The sequence below is a fragment of the Chinchilla lanigera genome, unplaced genomic scaffold (genome assembly GCF_000276665.1).
Source record: "Chinchilla lanigera isolate Chin_1 unplaced genomic scaffold, ChiLan1.0 scaffold00005, whole genome shotgun sequence".
Lineage (NCBI taxonomy): Eukaryota > Metazoa > Chordata > Mammalia > Rodentia > Chinchillidae > Chinchilla > Chinchilla lanigera.
Window position 1 is genome coordinate 4,593,997 of NW_004955406.1, and position 25,000 is coordinate 4,618,996.

Genomic DNA, 25,000 nt, shown 5'->3' on the forward strand with positions numbered 1-25,000 from the left:
TATACAGTTAAAAGGATTTAGGAAAAAAACACATGTAAATAGAAATTCTAGTCACTTAAGAAGTAAAAATCTGCTTGTGTAGCATTTAACCATTTCCTGTGGAGATAATTGTTAGACTGAGTGAAAGGTGTATTTAGAGGCATTAAAATCAGATTCCTAGGCACAGTTCATGATCTGTAAATCCAGATCTGTATGGCAACCTCAGATAGTTCTTCACATCCATATTCCTTGTTCATCAGGTCAGGGCATGCTCCTCTGTTTATCCTTTCTAAGTCTGCCGTGCCCTCAGATGGAGCCACAGCCCAATGGCATGAGCATGGGCTTAGGTGCTACTCTCTGTCCTCGTTTGTCCCACCACTAGTGTGAATTCGGAAAAGTTACTTGGCCTCGTTGCTCCTTGGTTTCCTAGTGTAAAATAACCCCCACTTTGAGAGGCTATTAAGGATGAAATGAGCGATGTCAAAGTGCCTAACACATGTGGGCTTCATAGTAGGTACTCAGAAAATTGTGCTGTTGTTGTTGTGTTCCCTTTAACGGATGTGGAATGACATTTACAGATTGGTCGTCTTTGATCGAAACCTGACTGTTTATGTATCCGTTCTTCCTAGGTGTTGTGAATAAGGAAAAGGCTCTGCGTTAAGCCCTGTTTGTGACTTCTGATTTTTCACTAATCCTTTTCAATCAAGAGAACAGCACTGCTAAATTACCTATCACTTAAAAGTGATATTTGAAGGATTTGTGTGGCACAATTCTGACTTTATAATTAGGCACCCCAAAAACCTGATCAGGCTTATTGCTTACTTTCTTTGATTCATCTGTCTTCTCTGCTGTGATCACCTTGTTCCTCCTGACATGGAAGGTATATAAGCTTTCGTAGTGTGAACATAATGTTGTGAAGTATATGAAGACCAGAACTATCCACTGTGTCCATGGTGTTCAGTGTCTTCCGTGGAACCCATATCTGAACACATCATGTATGTTTATGAAAAGCAAAGGTGGTCGGGGTAAAAGCTGTGTTTACCCCATCATCCCAGCATCAGTCCTGCTATGTCAGAGATGGTGTTCCAGGACGTGAGAAGCAGTGGCAAAAGGTTCTACAAGCTATAGAGGTTTGAGAGCCACTGTGTTAATCAGATAATCCAATAGTCCTGGTTATTTAAAAAATGCAAGAAGAATTGATTTACGAACTCTGCTTATCAGTGCCATAAAAATCTTAGTGCATTTAAAAGCCATTATATATATGTATTTTATAAAGAACGATGAACAAGGTTTTTTTACACCTTTGTCTTTCATATTTTAATATGACAGTGAACCAGGGTAGTGCTGTATTTGTGATGGTAGCTTACATTTCGTTTGCATGATTAGAGCCCTTTCTACCTTGTGTACATGTGAAGACTTTGCTTCATGGCAGACACCTTCGTTGGTAATCTCCAGTTTATTAGTGGTGTAATAAACATTCAGAGGAGTTCTGTATAGCCGGTACAGTTAGCTTAGTTCTGAGCCCATAGGGGCTGGGAAACTCCATATTCAGTGAAGGACAAGAAATGAGATAGTTTCCTTCCCTCTCCCCGGCACAGGAAAAGCTCTAGGCAAAATTCTGTAGTAGTGAAAAACTTTGATTTAGTTTGGTTTTGTTACTTTCCATATTTTTCTTTACCCTTCTCGTAGTACCTTCATGGTATCATAAATCTCCAACCCCGTTGTTCCATCCAGACCTTGCTAGTCATGCAAATTATCTTCCTCTTCTGTCCTCTGATCAAAAGTTCTGTTCCTCACTGCAGCAGATTACTTACTGAGAAGAGTAATCTGAAGAAACTAATTCACCAAAGTTTTTTTTAAAGTTACGGTTTCATGGGGCTGGGGATTTAAAAACCAAAAAACCGGACAAAAACCAAAAAAAAAAAAAAAAGTTACAGTTTCATTTGTATTTTTTATAGTATATTGATATTTTGATTGTATTTGTTGTTTGTTTGTTTGTTTTTCCCATACCGGGAATTGAACTCATGACCTCGCGCTTGCCAGGCAGGCGCTGTGGCGCTGAGCTAAATCCCCAGCCCCGATATTTTGATTGTAAATATGTCATTGTAGAAGATTTGGAAAAGACTCATACAATCCTACACAGATATTTTTAAAAATATTAGTGTATTTCCTTTTTTTCACCCATATGTAAGCATATAGAATATTTTAACTTCAATTTAGTTTCTCATTGGTAATATTTTAGGCATTGCAATAACATGGAAGCCTCCATGCAAGATAGAGGAAGATAGTCTAGGGCTGACTTTTCATGTAGCCCAATCATGCTTGGAAGTCCATCTCCAAATCCAGGTTCTTCCTATTGTTTTCTCCTTTTGAGTGCACAGTGTCTCTAAAAGTTCCATGTTTTTCTTGCTAGCTTCCATGGCAGTAAGTCCTTTTTAATGGTGGGGCAAGAGATAAAGATCAAAGGTGAATATATGGGTGTGTGCATGTGTGTGTACACACACGTGTTAGTAATTTCTGAGGACTACTTCTAATGATGAACCTCATCCTTTTTTATTCTCTTCATCACTTTTTCAGAGAGCATGTTGTTTGCAGAGTATAAACTAACACATTTCCTGGTTGTTGCTTGCTGGGTTTGTCAGCCAGCTATCGTTGACTGGTGTTTTGTAATTGTCTCATTTAATTTTTGCTTTTGTGTACATTAAAAAGATTTTTTGTGTTCATTTTGTTTGCATTGTTCCATCTTTTTTTTTTTCCTGGTACTGGGAATTGAACTCAGGACCTCGCGCCTGCCAGGCTAGCTCAGTGTGCCACTGAGCGATATCTGCAGCTGTTCCATCTTAATGTTTTAAACATTAAATACTGCTTCCATACATTGCCATTATGCCAGCTCCATTCATGTGTAAACCAGAATTCTGAACTGAGAGTTTTTTCTGGACCTCATTTAATCGTTGGATAATTTTATCTTACTAATAGGAAATAAAATGTAGTGTGAAATCACCTCATTGAAAAGCAAGCTGTGACATACAGATATATCATTATGGTTATAAAGGTGCTAAGTATGTCTGTAGTAGAACTGCTTCTTAACCAGAAGAATAGAGAAAGCACAACCGCTGTATATAGTCATAGTTTTATTAGCACATGATTGCAGCCTTCAGAATGACTTGCTAGATCCTTGTAAGCCTGTTGTATACCCCTTGATCAGTCACTGTGTCGTTTTGCTGCCTTTGTAATCAATTTGATGACAACTTCTAGTTAGTCAGTGCTATATTGCCATTTTCTAGGGAAAAACATTTTAATTCATTGACTATGAGAATTTTTAAAAAGAAGATACTTCTACACAAGAAACTACATGGTCTCTTTTTTATTGATTCTTTATGCTTTGTCTCCTATATTTTAACAGGCATGATAAAAAGGAACTGGGAATATGTATGTAACCATAATAAAGAAAATGCCAAGATCCTGGGTGACAAAAATGTCAATCCTGAATGTGAAGACAGTGAGAACAAGTTTGACTTTTCAGTGATGTCCTACAATATACTGTCACAGGATTTGTTGGAAGATAATTCGCACCTTTACAGACACTGCCGACGGCCAGTATTACACTGGAGTTTTAGGTTTCCCAATATTCTAAAAGAAATTAAACACTTTGATGCGGATGTAAGTGCAAAATATCAAAATTTCCCACAGAAGGAAAAGTTGAATTAAATATTTCCTTTGTGCATTTGGGAATAAAATGGTCTTACACATTTTGTTTATGGGGAAAGAAGCGAAGATCTTAAGGGTAATGGAGCAGTTCTTAACAAGGTATTATGACTTTAAGAGTCATTGCTAGTGGGTTGTATAAATAGTCATCTGATTTTTTTTTAAAAGGATCTGAAAGGTTTTAAATATTGACCAGTTTTGAGATAGGGATTGGCAATATATTAAGTAAATATTTTTATTTGAATTTTAACAATTTATGAAAAATTCCATATAGATGATAGCATTCAAAGAAATCAACCTGTTGGGCATGGTGGCCCACGCCTGTAATCCCAGCACTCGGGAGGCTGAGGCAGGAGGATTGTTGCGAGTTTGAGACCAGCCTGGGCTACAGAGTGATCTCAAGGCCAGCCTGAACTGCATAGCGAGACCCTGTCTCAAAAAGACAAAAACAAAACCAGAAGTCAACCTAAGACCCAGAACACTAGTACTAATTAACCTTCAAGAAACATAATCTGACATGTAAATTGAAAATATTTCTTTTGAGAAATAGCAACTTTTGGATGGTGAGAGAGTGCCATGTGATAAAAGGGCCAGAGTTTTGAGATTGATCAAATTTGGAGACACTGATTTGATCTAGAAATAACAAGTATTATAAGTCTTTTATTTCAGTTCTCAAGTTTGAAATTTCAAAAGCCTATTTCTTTCTGTTTTTAAATCAGATTTTATTGGTGCATTTTAGATATACGTAATGATCACATTCATCCTAGAGAATTTGTACTGTACACGATATAACTTGATTCCTTTTTTTCCATTCCCCCACCTTCTCTTCACCTTCCCTTCAACCCCTCTTTCCCTCCCCATTTGCAAAGCTTTGTTTCCAGTTTTTCCTTCTTTTCTCAAGAAGCCTATTTTTAAAGACAAAAGTACTAGAACATTCACACTTGCATCTCTATATGGTGATCCAAGTCACTTTTTTCTTCCAAGGTACTTTGTCTGCAAGAAGTTCAAGAAGATCATTATGGAAAAGAAATCAGGCCAAGTCTGGAATCGCTGGGTATAGTATAACTTTTATTTTAGCTAGATGTACTTTTGAAAATTTGTTAGTTATTAAAACATAACTTCTAATCAAAAATATATGGCATATTTGGGCTAAAAAAACATTAATTTTGAAAGTGTATGTATTTCAAAAGGTCAGAGAAAGAGTGAAGTATTTCATTTGGGAATTGCTCCTTGCCCAGGAGTTCCCTCGCCTAGTACACATCTAGGGTTCTGAGCTACATGAGTGCAGGGACCATGCTTCCTGTTCATCACTACAGCTGCAGGATTTTAAGCTTCATAATGAATAAAAGCTTAAAACCTGTTGAAGAAACGCTTTCATAAACCAGTCATCTGTAGTCACATAAATTTGAGAAATGCGCTACTTTGCATTCATTCCCAACTAATTTTTCAGTACCTACTGTCTACTGTTCTAGTAGAATAGAAAGAACACTGGGAAAAACAAGTAAAAAGTTTCCTCCTTTATGGAGAAAAGCCGACACTGAACAAAATATGTGGCAAGCATATTTAGTAATGGTAGTTTTCTGGAGAGAAACAGGAAAGTGCAGTGGAAGAGGTTTTAAGCAAAATAATTGGACAAATTGATACTTGAACAAAGGCTTAAAAAAGGTGCAGGAATAAGCGAGGTCTGGAGCACTCTGCAGCAGGAATTCCTGGGGTTGGAATGTATTTGAGGCAAGGGAGGAAGCCAGGATACTGTGAATGGAGTGAGGGGGAGAGAGGTAGAGGCAGAAAGACCAGATATGAGATGGGGAGGAGAGGCAGATTTTTCTAAGTCCTCACTGTCAGTGCCCTGACCGAGTTTCACTCCATTGGAACTGGGAGAGTATTGCTACACACTAGCGTACTCCGCACTAAAGTCTGCCAGTAAGAGACCTGTTAAACCCAGTCCTAAACGTTTTGGTTACACACTTACTACCATCCTACATGACTAGTGGGGAAGCGATGTCAAAACACATATGTGTACTGCATGAGAACAGTCCCTTGTTTTAAATTCATTTCTTTCTCACAGGTTATCACTGCGAATATAAGATGCGCACAGGAAGGAAACCCGATGGCTGTGCCATTTGCTTCAAACATTCCAAGTTTTCACTCTTATCAGTGAACCCAGTGGAATTCTACCGCCGTGATATCCCTCTCTTGGACAGAGACAATATTGGATTAGTTTTACTCTTGCAGCCCAAAATACCCTGTGCTGACTCGCCTGCGATCTGTGTAGCTAATACACACTTGTTGTACAACCCAAGGCGAGGTGATATTAAGCTGACCCAGTTGGCAATGCTGCTGGCAGAGATTTCCAGTGTTGCTCACCAGAAAGATGGCAGTTTCTGTCCCATTGTTATGTGTGGTGACTTTAACTCTGTTCCTGGTTCTCCACTCTATAGTTTCATAAAGGAAGGAAGGTTGAATTATGAAGGACTTGCTATAGGAAAGGTAAGTGGTCACTTCATCATTACCAGGAGATGAATTTCGTGGCTCTGTCTGTCCTAACATGAGGATACTCGTTACATGGCTGTTGAAAACCTCAGATGAACCATTACCTCACTTTGTCATGCTGCGATGACCTTCCCCAGCTACCACTCAATAGGTTTCTGCACTTGGTTTAATTTTACCTTTATTTCATGTCTTTGGCAGCATTCTGCTTGGAGGAATTAGCAGGCAGCCAAAAATGGGGAGGACAGGCAGGGAGAAGAAGAAAAAGTATCAACAGACCCGGGTACCTCACAAATAAGGAATGTTTACATGGTGGCAGGATAGAATTTTGCATGTTGGATGTGGACAATATAGTTGGCAAAACTAATTTCATATTTATATAAGTTTTTCTTTATACAGTGAGACATATTTTCATTCTTTAGGTTAGTATAATTTAGTCCATACTATTATTTCTATTGTGCTTTCCTCTGCTTACTATAAATCACTTAATTCTCAGTATATTTAACCAAAATAAGCTCTTCTTCACTGGAATTTTGAGCGATAGTTTTAAATTTTAAAAGACTTGATCCTTCTCAATATTTGATTAGTTGAAAGCTACCGACCATTTCAGTGTTCAAATAGAGAAAAAGTGTAGGGGAAGATTGTCATTTTCATGTAAACAGTAAGTGCTTTCTGAAGTATATTTGAACATGATTTTATATGCACAAATAATTAATGAACGAAGAAAGGGTAATATATTTACCATTCTTGGATTACTTTTATTTAAGACATAACTTTTCAATACATAAATTATCTAAAATCTATTCACTTAAGATACCTGTTGAAATTTTGTTTAGGTATCTGGCCAAGAACAGTCTTCACGGGGACAAAGAATTTTATCTATTCCAATTTGGCCCCCAAACCTAGGTATCTCACAGAACTGTGTGTATGAGGTACAGCAGGTACCAAAAGTAGAAAAGTCAGGTAAGTGTTCACAGTACATTGTGGCAGCGGCTGGGGAATAGGGTTCCCTTTGAAGGCATAAAACTGCATTTTAAAGGGACAGCATCTCAAGGATGAATATTGATAGTTGTTTGTTCATTCCTTTGTTTTTTAAGAGCTTTAAATTTACTTTTTAAACACTAAACAGCTAAAATTATCTGTGCATGAATTACTTGCATGTTGCCTTGAAATTGCTGCATTATATTTTTTCTAATTCTGGAGACCATCAAGACATAGGCTCCAGGATAAAACATTTAACAAGGCATGTCTAGATACACCCTAAAGACCGACACTACAGTAAGAGGGCAAGACTAAGACAGACGAGTGCAAAACACTGTCAGTAGGATTAATGTATTTCTTTCTGTTCTTACAGATGGTGACCTGACACAAACACAGCTGGAGAAAACAGAGGTTCTAGTCACAGCTGAAAAGTGAGTTCTGGAAAGCAACAGTAGATATTTCCTGACTAGTTGAATAAGAAATCATTTCTCAAAAATTACTTGGTTTGAAGATGAAGGTGATACTACGTCCTGATGGAAGAGAGTGCTGGCTCTTGTGTGAAATTGACACGAATCGAAACGTGACTCTGCTGCATTTTAGCTTTGTGATTTTGTGCAAGAAATTTCACATCTCTGAGATTGTTTTCTTGTCTATAGTTTTGGGTTGTGAAGATTGAGAGAGACGAAGCAAATAAAGTACAATAGTCGATGCGTAGGTAGTGTTAGGAAAGGAAGCAATCTGTCTGTGGGCCTAGACCAACTTAAGTGTCTTTGAAATTTAATCAGTGGCCGAGATGGCAGGAAGACATCTTTCTAATTTCACAGTCTTGTTTGACCTACTAGAGCTCAAAACAATCTGGGACAATTGATCCAAGAAAGAATATGCCAGTAGGAAAGATGATTATTTTTATTTGTCTTCTGAACTCTCAAGAAGAGGACATCAGAGGTAGACAGATAAAACTCACATTAAGAAATGTGAATGTTAAGGGCTGTAGTTGAGGAGTGGGTATATTTTGATATAACAAGTCTCTTTGGAAGATTCTTGAAATGTTTTGAGTACTTTATATTGTGACTCTTTAATACGTATATTTAGGGACCAAATTAGAAACAATCTCCTACATTTTATCTGCTTTCAATTTTATTTTTTTATACCTTGTTTTGCAAAAATATTCTCTGATAAAAACCTAGAAAAAGTGAAGCAATTTTTAATGTTATAAAAATATTGAGAAATTCATGATTAAACCTTTCAAATATAAAAAACATTCTCCTATGATTAATAAAAAGACTAATCTGACTAATAAGCTATGAAAAACTGATAGTAAGATTACAGTTGCAGAGACTTACATTTCATAATACTGTAGAGAAGTTCTTAGACTTGTTAGAAAGTCACTTCCAGAAATAACCTTTGGTCACTGACATCAAGCTTATTAAAAGCAAGGTCCACATCTCGATCTGTCTCCTCAGCACATCAGATAGTGCCTTTGTAGATGTTGGTGAATATTTAATGAATTCTAAAATGTTCTAAAAATTTTATTTTCCTTCATGGCATAAGTGATCCATAAAGTACATGATGTCTTCTTAGAAAATGACTGATCCCTTGCATTTGTGGCATGGAGTACATGTACACCATCATAGGCCCTGTCTTAAGATGCGGCACAAAATGTCTTACACATTAGAATAAAAATAACAGAGATGGCGCCCTGACTTCCGAAGTCTAGAGAGTACCAGATAGCGTTCCTAAATACTATTTATCCTTTTTAATTTTCTTTCTTAAAAACAACCCCCAAAATGCTAAGTTGTTTTATAATATGTGTTCATTAATTGGAGGCTCTTAAACATGTCATAAACAATTAAGACTCATTGGAATGCTAGTAATTGAGCTTTTCACAATCCCCCTCCATGTATAGCCTCCCAGGTCTCTCTGCATGAATAAATGAATGACATTATGATGTGGTCTGTTTAAATAAAATATCCACATTTGGTCTCATTCTAGGGAGTAAATGAGAAAGTACTTTCAATAGGAGGAATTATATAAGTCTTGAAAAACTCACAGAGTATAAATACTTTCTCTTTTCAATTTAGATTATCTTCAAGTTTACAACACCATTTCAGCTTGTCCTCTGTTTACTCACATTACTTTCCTGACACTGGAATTCCAGAAGTGACCACCTGTCATTCCCGAAGTGCCATAACTGTGGATTATATTTTCTACTCTGCAGAAAAGGAAGACGGTGCTGGGCACCCAGGTAAAGACTGGGCGATCTTCATTCTGCTTGAGAGAACAGGAGCTCACCCTCCAGGGCTGATGTTTTAAAGTTAATCTAAAAGTTAGCTTCATCTAGATGAAGTTCTAGATGTAGAAGTTAAAAATGTTTTTAAATAGATGGAGTGGTAGTATACCTGAAGGCATCAGATTATTGCCTGCATTTGATCAGGAAGGCAGTAAAACATCCCCAAAGCGAATTATTACTTAAGAACCACATCCTCAGTGCTTCCATCAGTTTCGGTTAGCTTCTGAATTATAGGCCTTTCATATTGCCCTTTATTTTCACTTGCCGTAAATGTACTATTTGAGCCATGATAGAAACTGAATCTTCGTGGTCGTCGTACATTTACTAAGTGCGCTGCCCCCGTTGTAGGACCATGCTTATGCTGCCCACACAGACAGCGGTGTTCTGTTGCCCCTGGAATGTGGGCTCTTTCTGAAAAGGAAGAAAGGTGTAATAGTACTGTGTGTTTGCAGAAAGCAAAGGTGATTTTCCTTGTATGACTTAGCGAAAATGAGATGGAATGACCAAAGGAAGGAAGGTGTAATAGTACTGTGTGTTTGCAGAAAGCAAAGGTGATTTTCCTTGTATGACTTAGCGAAAATGAGATGGAATAACCAAAGGATATAAAATGAGGGAAAAAAATAACTGGAGATCTAAAAATACTATTCAGAAATCTCGGAAGTCCTGAGTGTGGGCAGCTTGTTTCCTTTTTTTTTTTCTCCTATTTTTTTATGCTTTTCTGGTTCATCCTTTCCCTTCCATCTGGGGATCACCATATTAGTAACACTCAGGAAGTGCTTACTCCTCCCACTAAATCAAGCTATGATGAAGTTTGCTCCTTTGAATTCGTAGTAAGGCCGGGAAGATGTCATGTCTACAGAAGTGCCCTAGGTGGCAGAAGAGAGTCATGGATCAGCTGCTCAAAACAGTGTTGAGACACTGTCACCTTTCATTCTGCTTCCAGGGCAGCTCTGAGACTGAATGATACTAACTTATCTCCACTCACCTTATAAACTACTCATGTGGCTGTAGTTTGGGTCTGTTCGGTCTTTTGCAAAAAGAGTGGCTGGTAGATGAATTAGGTGGCTGTCAATCTCAAAATATTTTTAAAAATTGATTTTTAAAAAATTTTATTTTTAGCTGGGTATGGTGGCACACGCCTGTAATCTCAGCATTCAGGAGGCTGAGGCAAGAGGATCACTGCGAGTTTGAGCCGAGCCTGGACTACACAGTGAGTTCAAGGCCAGCCTGAACTATATAGCAAGACCCTAAGTGCTGGGATTACAGGCGTGCACCACCACACCTGGCTCAAACTATTAAAAATTTTGTGTGTTCCATTAATATTTTCTTCTAAAAATTATTTGTGGAACATCTGAAATGCTGTGAAACTCAACAAAATTAATCATGTTGTAAAAATTTTCCTATTAATCTCCTGGACTGGGTCTCAAGCTGTTTCTTTTTTTCTTTTTTTTTTTTTTTTTCTTGAGACAGGGTCTCACTATGTAGTTCAGGCTGGCCATGAACTCACTATTATAGTCTAGGCTGGCCTCAAACTCACAGCAGTCCTCCTGCCTCAGCCTCCTGACTGCTGGGATTACAGACGTGCACCAGCACACCTCAAGTTCTGTTGTTGTTTAGAAAAAATATTTATACAGTTAATTTGCAATAGCCTGTTGACATGACAGTTTCCCTAAATCTGTGTGTTTCTGTAATGTAGGAGCTGAAGTTGCTTTGGCTGGTGGCTTGAAACTTCTGGCTAGACTGTCGCTTCTCACAGAGGAGGACTTATGGACTGTTAACGGACTTCCAAACGAAAATAACTCTTCAGATCATCTGCCTCTGTTGGCTAAATTCAGACTTGAGCTCTGACTCTTTGGTTGTGTACATAATTTTTTTCCAATTTATGTGCTTTTTCAACACATGTAAAGTTCAGTGTTTGCATGTTGTTTATTTTTGTGCTATGGAGTAACAGATACCAGAAGAAACAAGTTTATAATCATTTTCTTTTTTAACAATGAAAAATATTTTCCAGACAAGATCTAAATACTCTTTATTGTAAAAGAGGTGTAAATATTTTTTATTCTAATTCTAGTAAAATTGATAGTGGTTTTTAAATGTGGCGTATCTTCTTAGTCTGCTTAGTGAAGAATTTCACTTCATGTTTTTGGCAAGCTTTATAGTGGCTCCAGACTGTGTGGGTTCTTGCAAACCACAGGTTGGTTCCTCTCTGCGAGGCCTGGTCTCTTTGGGGAAGCCCTTTGTGGAGTCCTAATTAGTTCACCTAAGAAACCACTGGGTCATCTACCAGTGTCAATCATCTTCGTATCTGAAGGGGCTGGATAGTGCTTTCTAAACTAGGCAGAAAACTTGCTCCGTCTTATTCCATGGACACGTGTACAGCTGGTTGAGAAAATGTTTGGGAAATGTGGGCTGCTGTACCTGGTAAGAGCATAAACCCTTCGCATATGCCTGCTCTTTCCACCTCAGAGAAGCAGAGACGGGGGCTCTGCCTGTTTTTCTAGCATTGTTTTTTGTGTGTTTGTTTTTCTTTCTCTTTTTTAAATTAGTTGGAAGAATAGATGCCTGGGCTGAGGAAGACATTTACTTTACTGAACCTGTAGACATTTGTCTGAATTCTGTAGACATTTGTTTTCATTATGACAATTGTCATTGGAACAAAGTGGCAGCTATGAGATTATTTTTGGTGTGGCTCAGGAACATGAAGAAGTTGTGAAGCTCTCCTGGGGAAATACTAACCTGTGTCCAAGTGCTCTTTCAGGAGTCCTTTTAACTATGTAAGGGTTTTTCCTTTTTCTCTCTTTGTTTTGTTTCATAATGACACACCAGGGTGAGGTGGTGCTAACACTTTTTATGAGGTGGTTGGTTATGAGCAGGTTTAATATAAAGCCTGTAGTCAATTCTAGAGAAATGTTTGAATAAACATTTTTGAAACAAAGTAAGTACAAATGTCCTTTTTTTTGTAGACAGTAGGCTCAAGAGTTACAGGCGTTTTTACTAGGTAGTCACTTTGCACTAAGCTGTAAACATTTTTTACAGTGAGTTTTTTTAAATAGAATGTTTTACCTTAACTCGGAAAAAAACAATAGTCTTGGACTTTAAAATTTTTGTACCAAATGCTTACTATAATTATTTTTAAAAATTAAATCAGATGAAAGTTCAAAAGAAGGCATACAGGTTATAAAGATTTGTCTTGTAAGAATTGTAATAAGCAAGTACTTTTAAATGTTTGACTTCTCACTTTTTCAGTTTTTACTTACAGTATTAAATATATATAGTTAGGGGCTGGGGATTTAGCTCAGCGGCAAAAAGCGCCTGCCTGGCAAGCGCAAGGTCGTGAGTTCGGTTCCCGGTACCGGAGAAAAAACCAAAAAAAAAAAAAAAATATATATATATAGTTCCCAGATTTTCCACAGTTTTTAGTAGTTGTTTGCAGAAAATCAAATGTCCTGGCTAGCAGATATAATCATCATCAATTTGTAATGATAGTATAATATCCTTTTTTAGTATTGGGGAAAGAAATGAAAATTCATTTATTAATTACTTGTTTGAATTGAGTGAATTTATTAGCAAGTAACTGTTATGTATAGGTCATTGTGAGCAAAATGACATCCCTGAAAACCTCTGAGAAAATTTTTTTTTATACCTAATAAATATAGTCAATTTAAGCCCATTTCCTGTTCTTCACTTTGACAAGAATCCATAATATTGCTTTCTACTTTAGCTTATCAAGTGGCGTGTTATTGTGGACCAGAAGCTACAGGCTAGTGTGACCTTCTCACAAGTTTCTAAAGCTGCACTGAAAGTGATTACTTAAATTATCTATCTTTACTTTTTTTGACCAGAAGAGTTGATAACTCTGCTGGAGCCTCATATTTACCTGCCAAGACCAAATCCAATTAATTGCAGAAACCAAAACGTTTTACTATCCAACCTCTAGATGCAAAGAAAAATTATAGTAAGATTTTGGTTTTATTGTGCTTTTGCATATCAAGATAATATGCATGTTTGAAATCCTTTGTGTTTTTTTTTTTTTTTTGAGAACTTAACTACTATGTGCTTTTAACCCTTTGCTTTTCTAGAAAAAGAGCCGGGGAATTCAAGGGCTTGGGGAAACAGCATGAGGTCACTTGCACTTCGTACTTGTAAATCATGTAATAAATTATCGTACTTACGTGTCTGTGCCTGCAGATTGTGTGGTAGGGGTCCTAAGCTGTACATGCTGAACTTGTGCTCTTCAAACAACTATTATTTCATTCCCTTTGCAGCCTGTATTATGTAAGTGATGCTAAAAGACAAGTTAATTGAGATGCCAAAATAATGTTTAATATTTTGAGTCTGGAAATCATGTTTAATATTTGAGTTTGGAAACTATAAAAGAGGAGAGTTGAGGATGATAGATTAATTCGTTAGAACATGTATGAAATAAGATGACGAGGAGCCATATCACACCATCTTACATTTGAGAAAGAAAAGGAAGCAATCTTTAGCTTGCCAGGATGGTTTTATTAAAGTCTCATGCTGTGTATAAACGTACAAGTGATGAGGAAAAGAGTTAACTTGAAGCATGCACTTATCTGGCACTCTCTAAAATACCATTATACAAGTTTTCATTTACTTAGAAAAATACCCACTAAAACAATCACAGTTTTTCTTAAAGATTTAAAAAAAACGTATTGGCCAGAACAAAGTCCAAGAGAATAAACAAGATTCTGAATTGTATGTCAAAAAAACTGTACAAGATTGTACATAAAACTATAGCTTACAAAAAGCCTTGGGTATAGTAAGAATACTGAATTAAGATTTCCAAAGTTCTGTTTACCAATATCAATTAATAAAAACCTTATGAAATAATTGACATAGAAAAAGTGAAATGTTCATGATTTCAGTATATATAGAAAATACTAAATACCACTTTCTGAAATGAAGTGTACTCAAATTAGCACAATTAGTCTCAAATCAAGATTTCTGTCATTCATTTAAACTTTGCATACATTGCCAGTGTTGGCTTCACCATAAAATTTCTCTTGCATAATTACTTTTTTAAAAAAAGATTCCAGATTATCTCAGTGTTTGTTTTTTTTTTTTATCTTTTGAATTACAGCCAATCTTAAAATCAGTTTTGGGAAGTGAAATATGTTGGTTTTGTTATTTAGTTGGGTCATCTTGGGGTTGTTGGAGTTTTTTTATTAATTGTATTATTGCCAATAGAATTTAGGAGTTTGGTGACTTCCCTATAGTTACAGAAATCAATATTCTATAGGCAGTAGAAATAGAATTTTTCAGAACATTTTAAATGAATTTTCATGTTTCTGGGACTAACCCTTGATTTGGGAACACAAATCTAAAAATCAAGGCATGTGGAGGAAATTAGGTTACTAATGAAATCATTAGGCCAGTTGGCAATTTTAAGGCTCATATGTCAGCATATCAGCAACCACTTTATATTCCTATCCTTTTTTTCTTGTAGGAAACAAGAAGCCATGCAACTAGTTGACTTTCTGTGTCGGTGATGGGGTGGTCCTTAAGTAATGCTTGGCAAATGGTACTCCAAGCTCTGTGAATGGCTGCAGTGTTTTAAGTAGTCTAATATTCATATAATAAAGTTTCAGGTGGATAAAAAGAACATACATGATTAAGTCAGTATTGTTTCAGAGTGAGAAATGATGCACTGCCATTTCAAAAACCTCAGTACATGCGGCTGTGCGGCCACACATGGGTATAGCGTGTGGAGACAGATGAAGGTGACTTTGGTGCTGGTGATGGAACCTAGGACCTTGCGCGGGCTAAGCATGAGCTGTGCTACTGAGCCACATCTGTAACCCTAACAATTTTAAACTAACTGACAGTACTACACTTGAGGAAAGTGATTAAGTTTAGAATTTTTAACTTAAGTTGTATTTTAGTCTAAATGAGACATATGGCTTCCTTCGACAGGAAAACAGTACTTTCGTTAATAACGCTGCTTTTTACAGTAAAGTGAGCTCTTGCGCACACAACTGAAGGGTGAAGCTCTTTTGCTTTCCCATCACCTCCAGACTGTCAGAAAGCAGTTTCCTCACTTTTTCGTTACTTTCCTTTTTCATTACTTCCATCCTCAGTCGGAGAATTGAAATAACACCTGTGCGCTAGCACACTTCACTTAAGTCTGTCCTTTGGTCTCACGAGTTGGCGTGGCTGCTGAGATAGAAACAAATGAAACAGAAGCTCTGCTCTTGCTATTTGGAACACACAGACTGTGCACGACCTTAGAAGCTGTCCCATAACCTAGATGTGCAGCCTCGTGGACGGAGCACACAAGATGTAGCCTTGTACAAGAAGACTTCCCTTTTAAAAAAAGTTCTGTTTCTCTAACATATTTTGTACTTCCTAAATGTTCTGAAGTGTGACACCTGAAAGCACGGAACTGGAAAATAATCATGTATCTCATTATGCCTTAATATAAGACATCGGAACACGTGTTTAATGAGAGCAAGTCCTTGAGAATCAGAGCCTGACTCGAGTTTAAAAGTCAGATGACGTGTGAACAGAAAGGTTACTAGTGCTCAAGACCCGCTGGTTCGCTCCTGGTCTCTGCCTTTCTGAGTGTGCTACGTCTGAGGTAATCGCGACGCTGCTGAGCCTGTGTTAAGCACATGACCTCTTGTGCTTTCTGCTGGACTCTGCAAAGTTCAAATGCTAATGACAGAACAAGACTAACTTCCAAATGTGCTTGTTTTGTAAGAACAGAAATTGCCACCAGTGGATGCTTTCAGAAAGATTAAGAAGAAACTCCAAGATCCTAAAAATGGTTTCCCGTATTGCCAGAAGAATTGTAGTGCTTTTTTGTAAAACACTTGCATATAATACCTTAAATCTCATCACGTGTGCACCAGGAAGAAATTCCAAACGTGTAGAAATTCCCATGGGAAACAGTGGGGAAACAATACAAATAGAATATAAAAAACCAAAACTTCATTAAGTTTGCATATCTGATGTAAAAATGCTGAGGTAATATTAACTGCTTAAAAAAAACCCACCCATCCTTGCTTCTGTTATTGCTGAAAGAGACTAATACTGACTGAGTGATCTTACTATACCAAAAGTGGGGGAGGGGACTTCATGACATTCGCTACTGGTGAGGCATAATGTTCAAAGCCAGCAAAACAAAGTAAATGGAGAAGTATAAAACTACAGTTCATGTTTGTTATCCTTGAGATCGTGAGGGAGGGAGACAGTCCAACCCCGGTGGGGTTTCTTTAGCCTTTTCATGGGTGCCTCTGTGGGAGTTTTTTTAAAGCTAATTGTTCCCATCCACTCAGATTCTATTTCCAGGTGAATCCTTAGAAATAAAATTCACAAGTTCTTAATAAATAATTGCAGTTCCTCCTGAAGATGCTGGGTAAAGTGCAGAGTGAAGCACCACAAAACCCTCTTGCTGGCCGCCAGAGCTTGGCTAGATTCGGATCTGATAGCCCACTTCATTCAGGGTGCTGAGATCCACTGCCTTCTTCTCAGGCAGGGCAGGCCTAGGAGAGACCAGAAGCCAGAGGGAGGGGACAGGACAGAGTTAGTGAGCACTGTCCGGGCTGCTGCGCTGTCCTCCCCACCCTTTTTATGTTTGTCATTCCACCTTCCACCCGCTTCACTCCCGGCTCTACTTGATCTTAAGTCTACCTGTATAGGCTTCAGGAGCTTTCTTAACAGGTCAGTGTGGACATCAGAATTTCGGAGTGTTGAATGAGCTTTTCAACTTTACACCTGGATTTGGTCACACTAGAACTTTTGAAATTCAGTATCTGTACACCTCGTAAGAGTAAAACGTCACATGTACTACAGGATTAGAAGTCAAAGTCAGATTCTCCTGGAAATCCTAGAATTTGTGCCCTGGGGGAAACCCAGGAATTACAAGGCAACTCAAATTCCCAGAGAGGTTCTTGGTTTCTTATTCTTCAGTACAGGGACTGAAATTTGAGCCTTCAAACAGAGTCAACACTCCCCCTTTTATATTCTGAGACAAAGTCTTGCTTGAGTGCCCCAGGCTGGGGTTGAACTTGCAATTTTCCCGCCTCAGGATTACAAGGTTCTCAGTTACTGTTGAAGGAGGGTTAATATTCCAGGCGTGAATGTGTAAAATAAAAGTGAATCAGTTCATCTGAAAAAGCATGTCATTGCAGAAAACTTTGCATGGCAAAGCATCTCTTGTCCCTAAAAATGTTTTGTACAGTACTTTCCAGTATAAAACATGGAGGGCCAGGGATGTAACTCAGTGATAACAGCACCTGTGTGGCAAGTGTGAGGCCCTGAATTTGATTCCCAGTACCAAAAAGAAAAAAAAATTATAGAACATGGGACCAAGAAAATACTTGAACTTGGGAGAAAATCATTTAGTAGCACATTAACCATCTTCATTAAAGACTTCAAAAATGACTTCCTAACAAAAATGTCTAACCGTTCTCGTGGCTTATCTTACAGTTTTTCCATTCCAAGTGAGCCTCTAATCACCTTGGGGAAGGGATGAGCAAGTTTAGGATGTTCCCTGCATCTTTACATTTAGCCATTTTCACAAGAAAATAAAGGCATTTTTATATTAAACATGAACTGTGTTCATAAGTGTTAAAAAATAATTGTAAGAGGTTTCTTCGTTGAATTCTTTAAAAAGTTTGACAGCAAATAGTTTTCCCGACATGAAAGTGGCCCAGCTCATTCAGCTAGCAGTGAGCAGCTAGCTTCTATCAGCTCGGCTCGGTGAACACCACTAGTTCTGCCACACATCCCTCCCTCCCTCGGCTCCGTCTCTGAGATGAAATCTTGGCCGTCAGTGGTCTGCGATCATTTGTCTTGCAAACTTCACCTCAAAGTGGATAAGAAGCTTTCCCTGACTTGCTGCTCCGCCCTGCTAAAAATAACTCATAATCTTAATTGTCTCTGTGTTCCACGGGGCTTATTTCTCAGCTTGACTGCATGTCCTGATTTACTGGTCAGGACCCATGCCGCCTTCTCTGTCTTTTTCTCTTGGTTCCTGGGACACAGCCAGTACAGTGTGTAACACTTGGGTGGTGATCCTTCTCCGTGTATGACAGCACTTGTGACTCATCATCAGGCAGTGGTGTCCCCTGGACCAGCCAGCTATGCCCTGGACACTCCTGGTCCCCTTAAACAGGGACACTGCTGGCCTGAAAGAGTAGCTCAGGGCCTTGTGAGGACCCTTCCTGGGCTGGCAGCTAAAGGGAACTCAGTGTTGCTTAAGAGTTTGGATTTATAACTCTGTCCTACCCCTCAGGCCACCGAGGTGGACAGAATGAAGGTTCTTACAGAAAAGCCAGGTTTCAGAAGCCACTTGCATCTCATTCATAAAGAGCCCGGAACATAGTTTCTGCCTTGTCTTCTTGCCCGAAATGGGATCGTTTTCCAAACAGCTAACTTGAGACTTTTCTCCCTCAAAGTAGACTCTCCGTATGTTAGCATCAGCTTGAGGCACATGTGATAAAGGGAAGCTGATTTCTCATCTCCCTAATGTGCTACACTTGGAAAATTCGGGAATCCAGAATTCACCAGCTCGGTGCAGTTCAGTGGCAGAACACTTGCTTCGCATGCTTGAGGGCCTGGGCTCCGTCCCCTGTACCCCGAAACAAAAATTCACCTACATGCACTCTGGGAGTCACTTCTAAGCAGGCCTTTGCTGCAGTCCTACAGATTCGGGACCCAAGCCATGGAGGCTCATGAATCTGCTACTCTCTGAAAACTACACGGTCCTGTGGGTCACCAGGACACCTCTTGCCTTCGGGTCCTTCCAGGACTCCCCAGAGGGCTCCCCTACTCCTAAGCCTTTCTTGCACATGCTTCTTCCTGGCCTGGCATCTTCTTCAACACTGAGTCCCACCTCTCCGCCTGACGCACAGTAAGGAAAACACTGCCCGGAAGTCGCTGGCCTGCTCTGGCCTCCTCTCTCTCCGCCCCATGACCAGCAGCCACTCCTGGAAAGCCCACAGCCAGCCCAGGCTGCAGGGGGCCCAGGAGAGAGCAGAGCTTGGCCCCTGAGCTAACTGCCACGGGCACCTCCTCTGAGGGGAGGGCCCATTGGAAATGGATGAAGTTTAATTTGGGAGTCTTCGGCCTCTGTTGGGGACCACTACAAAGTGGCACTGAGCAGGATTTAATATTAACCAATTGGCTTTCCATGTTTACTTGTGAGTTGTCTGAAGCTTAGGCACATTTCTGACAAGATAAGGCCACAACTGAAGACGTTTGGCTCCAACCCCAATGGGGCTGGGATTTAGCTCAGCAGCACAGCACCTGCCTGGCAAGCACAAGGTCGTGAGTTAAATTCCCGGTACCAGAAAAAAATAAAACTTGGGCAAGTTCTCACTAATGTGTAAATGGCTGCTAGAGCTTCGTGTTACTTTTATCCTGGGATATGTTACTTTAACAAAGTCCTAAGCCAGGAGTTCGAGTTACTATGACAGCATTTTAAGAATTAGCAAGTAGGAAGAATAAAGTTTTAAAAAATTGTACAGGAGAGGCCTTTCCCCTGGAAGCCTATAACTATCACTTGCAGGGTTCCAGGGAAAAGGGACAAGGCTGCCTCACTCCTGTGCCCCCACCCTGCCCACCTCCGCTAGGCAGCAGAACCCAGGGGACGAAAAGGCTTATACTGCGGAACATGAGCGGAGCAGAGATGCCTGCGGACCTGCCTGGAGCGTGACAGCCTTTGCCTTCCCCGAGACGGCAGCAGTTCTCCGCCTGGCAGTGGGTGGAAGTGGGTTACCACCACGGGCACTGCCTGCACCCAGCCAGGAATAGATTAGGTCCTCACCAGCTGGGCTCAGGGGAGCGCTGGGGGCTAGCGGCACAGGGCCTCTCCCTGTCAAAGACTGCCAGGGGGTTATTTTTAAGAAAGTGCCAGGGTGATGATTCAGCCCTGTATTTGCCCAGAATCTCTCGTCGGATCTCATTTTAGGTCTTTATTTTAGACTGAACAGCTACTGCTCCAAGCTCCTCCCCAGTCCAAACTAAACAAAGGGAGCGAAGGACTTTCCTGCTGTCAGGCTCTGGGCGGTGCTGTGTTGGGCAGGGTGTGTGTGTGTGTGTGTGTGTGTGTGCACGTGTGTCTGGGTCTCCTGTAACTCCTGTGTGGGAGGACAGTGCGAGGGGCCCTCTCTCCCCAGAGGGATGATCCCAGCTCCGTCTGTTGTCACCCACATGTGTCCAGGATGAACGGGCGAGAGCTTGCTGGCCTCTCCCCTTGACGGGGACTGCGGTCCGGCCCCAGCTGACAGCAGTGGACAAGGTGGTGGGTGGCAAGGAGTGCGTGGCAGATCCCCAGAGGAGGCGTCCTGTGGAGAGTGCCACTGAGCTGGCCTTCGCTGCGGCCGCCTGAATTTGGACAGTGGTACGTGGGACCCTTCACACACTCAACCAGCCTTGGCACTGCGTGCCCTATCTGTGAGCCCACAGGTGCCTCGGAACCGGGAAGTGACGGCCACATACTGGGGACAACACTGCACCCTCGGGCTGCACACACAAGGAGGCGCCTGCCTGTGGGACATGGTTTGAGGAAAGAATCAGTGGGAGGAGGGAAAGATCTGGGGGCTCCCTGAACACCCAAGGCCCCTTCTGTGCCTCTGACCAGGGGCCAGCGTGACACACGCACAGCCAGCAGTGTCCCCCACACACGACACTCCAGTGCAGCTGTGTCACTTGTGCACGCGGGACCCTGAAGGGGGCCAGGCCGCAGGAGCGACTCTAATCAGCCCTTCATGTTGGGGTCCCAGCGTTAACAAGTGCAAGCACAGCCCTGCCTGGGCCCCTGCCCGCCCCTCTGGCAGGAATCCGGCCAGGCCAAGCTAGCACCAGGCCTTGAGGCAAAGCGTGGCTCGGGCTTTGTGCCTGTTCCTCTCACTCAGGGCCAGCGCGGCTCCTCCTCCCACTCCTCTCTCCGGGAGTGCAGCCACCAAGGGCAGACAGTTGAAGCTGCGTCCACAGGAGCTTCGCCGAGACACACCGGCTCGCTCTGGGGAGATTCTCGGCCCTGTGCCCATCCCCCAAGCTCTCCCAGGCCATACTGGAGCCACCAGACACCCAGGCAGGCTCTGAGTCACCTTCCCCAGCTGTGACCCAGCACTCCTCAGCTTAGGAGCCCAGAGGGAACCCTGGCTGACCCCGGGGGCCCGCGGCTCTGCTTGGCCAGGTCCCTGCTGATCTGTCCCACCGTCTTGTGTCCTAGGCCCAGGAAACCACGGGGAGTGGTCAGGCCAAGGTCGGAGCAGAAGCTGCTCCTCCTCACCCTCTCGGACATTCGCCTCCCTCTGAAGCCTTCCTCATCCTCCACCCAGGTTGGGCTTTTTTTTTTTCCTGGTTTCCTCTCTGCCTTTCACAGGAAGAAGTTTTCTTCCCTCTGCCCTGGAGATATTTTCTCGTTTAGGATTTAAGGAGAGGGACTCTTTTGAATGACCCCATTTAAAACACCTTCAGGGTCACTAAGCCATGGACTCAAATGTAGTCTGTGACTTCATTAAACAGCTGCTGTCCCCACTCAGCCCGACACATGTGAGTGTCACCCTCCCCAACAGGGGCCCAAGCCCCAGTGTCCAGTGTCCAGCTTGTGGCCCTGGCATGAAAGGAGGCCCTGTCTTGAGGTAGGGCTTACCAGCCCTGGGGCACTGAGGGTTCCCAGCAGGGCAGCCAAAAGCTGCCACAGAGAAGGTGATGAGGGTTCAAAATCAAAGAGGAAGGGAGGAGAAGAAGCAGACATGACAGCAAAGAACAGAGGAGGAAGCACAGAGCAGACAAAGAGCCACGGTTCCCCGGGGTGCTCGGAGCCCTGGCCCCAGGGAGAAGAGTGTCCCATCTGGCCATTCCCGTGTACGGGCCACCCTCCTGCCAACACTGGCAGCCATGCCAGAAAGCCATATCTTGCCAGGCGTGGTGGTGCACACCTGTAATCCCAGCACTTTGGGAGGCTGAGGCAGGAAGACTGTGAGTTTGAGTCCTACCTGGGTGATTAAACAACTCAGCTAGATCCCATCTCAAAATAGAAAATAAAAAAAGGCTAGGGATGCACAGCTTAGTGTGAAGGCCTTGGGTTCAATCCCCAGTAATATCACAAAACCAAACCAAACCAAACCAACCGCCTGCTCTTTCCTACTCTCTCAGGCCTGAGGCCCAGGCAGCGAGCCAGGTGTGGTGACCAACAAGGAGAGGACCCGAGAGAGCACACGTGCTTCACAGCTCAGGCACCAAGGCATCTGTGGCGGAAGGTTCCGTGCTGGGCAGCGTGCTCCTGGGCCTGGCTGGGCAAGGACCATCCGCAGCCTCCATCAGCCCTTCTCTTTCAGAGCCGCAGAAACCCCCGCTGGTCGTGCATGTGGATGGCTGTGAACACCCAGAGGGCGGTGAAGATGCGCAGGAGAAGGACCGGCAGGGGTGGGAGAGGCGGCTCCCCTGGCCCTGTGAGCCTGGTTTTAGCTGATGCCCTCATCTTTGCTGTTGCTCACCCACCCACTCAGCTGGCTGTGTCAGCCCAGTGACACGGATCCTCTTTGCTAAAGGGATTATTCAGGCAAGTGTAAAAATGGAGCGGAATTCAGGGCTGGCAGAAGTTCCGCCTGTGAGGACAGAAAGCCACTAAAATTAGACCTGCCTGGTTCAGGAGCTGGGACCCCACAGCCTGTTATGGGCATTTCCCACCCTCTGGCCACTCCCAAGCCTCCTGATGGTGGTGGATTCATTTAGAAGTGACCGGCTGGCCTTATGTAATGCGGGAGGAATAGCCACCACCCCTCCCCAGGGTCCCTGGAGTCGGAGAGTCGCTGGGTCAGCGCCACACCCGCCCCTGTCTGTGTTCCTTGCTAAAAGCAAGGTTCCCTGGGACAAAGGCTGCCTGGGGAGGGCCGCGGGTAGAAGAGGAGACCCTGTTCCTGCACAGGCACAGCGCTGGGAGCCGGGCAGTGCAGGTGACACCTGGAGAGGAGGGACAGCTCGGGGGTCCGGGTTTCCTGCCGTCCCGCCTCTTGCGGCCTTTCCCCTGGATCTCATCTCCTGCATCCCTCTCCCTCTCCTCCTACACAGTCCCAGCCCTGCGGCTCAGAAGCCACGATATAGAAGGGACCTGGGACAGCATCTGTGCTCCCATCTCAACCCACACTAACCTTCTGCTGGGGTCCCTGCCCGGCAGGCCTCCTCCCGCCCTCCTGAGGAGGCGCAGAAATGAGCAGCGGAGGCTTGTGTGACCACCACCAACAGTCTTACAGGACTTGCCTTCGGAAATGGATCACAGGCTGCCCGGTTCCCTTGAGAGTCACATTCTTCCGAGGCCACCTGCCCCTTGTTGCAGGAAAAAAAAAGGTCCCAAGATTCCCACCCACTGGACAAAGTTAATGACAGATCCCTGGGACCATGCTCTACCCAGGACAGACAGCGGAGGGGCAGCGGCACGAGGCTCAGGACACAAGGGCAGGTGTAGCCACACTGTACCTTCAAGTACAGGATTTTGCTGAATAATGAGCCACCAGCCCTCTGCCCCTGGGCGTAGAGAAAGGAGGGAGATGGACGAGGCCCTCTTCCTGCGGGTACCCTTCCCGCTCCTGGCCCCATTCCCAGGCCACTCTGATGCACCAGGAGGAGACAGGCAAGTGGGGCCCCTGTGGGGCACTCCGAGGCAGCTCGGCCACACCCGAGCCTCTCCCCACAGCTCCCCTGCTCCGGCCTTCTCAGAGCCTCGCCCCCTTCTCTCTTTCCTCACCGTCTTACCCAGCTGTTGTTTCAAGGGTTACTTCTGATTAGACGGCTCTTTCATCTCTACCCTCCCACTCCAGGTCCGCAGTTACAGCAGTTTCTAGAACATTCTCCCTGGATACCCATCAAGAACCTGAAATGCCACAGTCTAAGTTCAAACTTGCCTTCTTCCTGCACATTTCTCAAACCACCACCACTGGACTTTTGATCTGATCCTGATTTTTATCTCCCCATCAGATTCTAAGATATTCACCGTCTTGGGCAATCAGGGTAACGTTTCCTGGCTAAAAACAACATGCCTTTGCCTTTGCCTGCAAAGTCCCCCTAGGTCCAAGTGAAATCGACCCACTGGACTCATCTTACAAACCAACCCGGCCGCCCTGTGCACAGCTCCACAACCAAGCCAGGGCTTCCAGGTGGCCCCGCTCTAACGGGAAGGGTGCGCCTTTATGAGCCGCTAGGCTTTTGCTGAGGATCAGGGCTCCTAAGGAGTGACCCAGGCCTCTCTGGGTGAGAAGGGCATGGTCCTACAGAGGGGCGCCCTCCCCTCTGAACCACCTCCTGTTGCCGGGCCATTTGCCCCGTGCTAATGCTCCTCTCCCCACCCGCAGGCTGCTACTTGGTTCAGTGACAGCAGTTAGCAGAAGCCTGAATCAGAAGAGAGGAGAGTGGGTTAGGATGGGGGCCAAGGTCAAGGATCCAGGTTCAAGGTCAGCACCGGGGTAGAGTTAGGGTCAGAAGGCCTGAAATGAAGCTCTGAAGCCATCCTGCTCTCTGGAAGGAAGAGTGCTGCAGGGGACCCTACCAATCTCCTCTCTCGGCAGCTGCAGAAGCTCCGACCTC

At 42.8% G+C, this 25,000-nt stretch overlaps 2 protein-coding genes across 6 annotated transcripts in view; one reads left to right on the forward strand and one right to left on the reverse strand.

Moving 5' to 3' along the window:
• Angel2 (angel homolog 2 (Drosophila)) overlaps positions 1-12,384 on the forward strand; it is a 16,532-nt gene extending 4,148 nt beyond the window's left edge. For 4 of the 5 annotated variants that reach the window (XM_005374730.2, XM_005374732.2, XM_013520031.1 and 1 more), the window contains 7 exons: positions 3,383-3,639; positions 4,669-4,738; positions 5,753-6,174; positions 7,011-7,137; positions 7,529-7,586; positions 9,237-9,400; positions 11,142-12,384. In XM_005374730.2, the coding sequence (XP_005374787.1) occupies positions 3,383-3,639; positions 4,669-4,738; positions 5,753-6,174; positions 7,011-7,137; positions 7,529-7,586; positions 9,237-9,400; positions 11,142-11,293 (1,250 nt within the window). In that variant the 3' untranslated portion in view covers positions 11,294-12,384. Of the gene's footprint in view, positions 1-667; positions 860-3,382; positions 3,640-4,668; positions 4,739-5,752; positions 6,175-7,010; positions 7,138-7,528; positions 7,587-9,236; positions 9,401-11,141 lie in introns of those variants that run through there. The other variant, XM_005374733.2, reaches the window with a different exon arrangement.
• A 1,543-nt stretch (positions 12,385-13,927) lies between these two features.
• The window catches only part of Vash2 (vasohibin 2), a 32,026-nt gene continuing 20,953 nt past the window's right edge, over positions 13,928-25,000 (reverse strand). Inside the window, exon 8 of the mRNA XM_005374734.2 lies at positions 13,928-16,950. Within this exon, the coding sequence (XP_005374791.1) occupies positions 16,878-16,950 (73 nt within the window). The 3' untranslated portion in view covers positions 13,928-16,877. The remainder of the gene's footprint in view (positions 16,951-25,000) is intronic.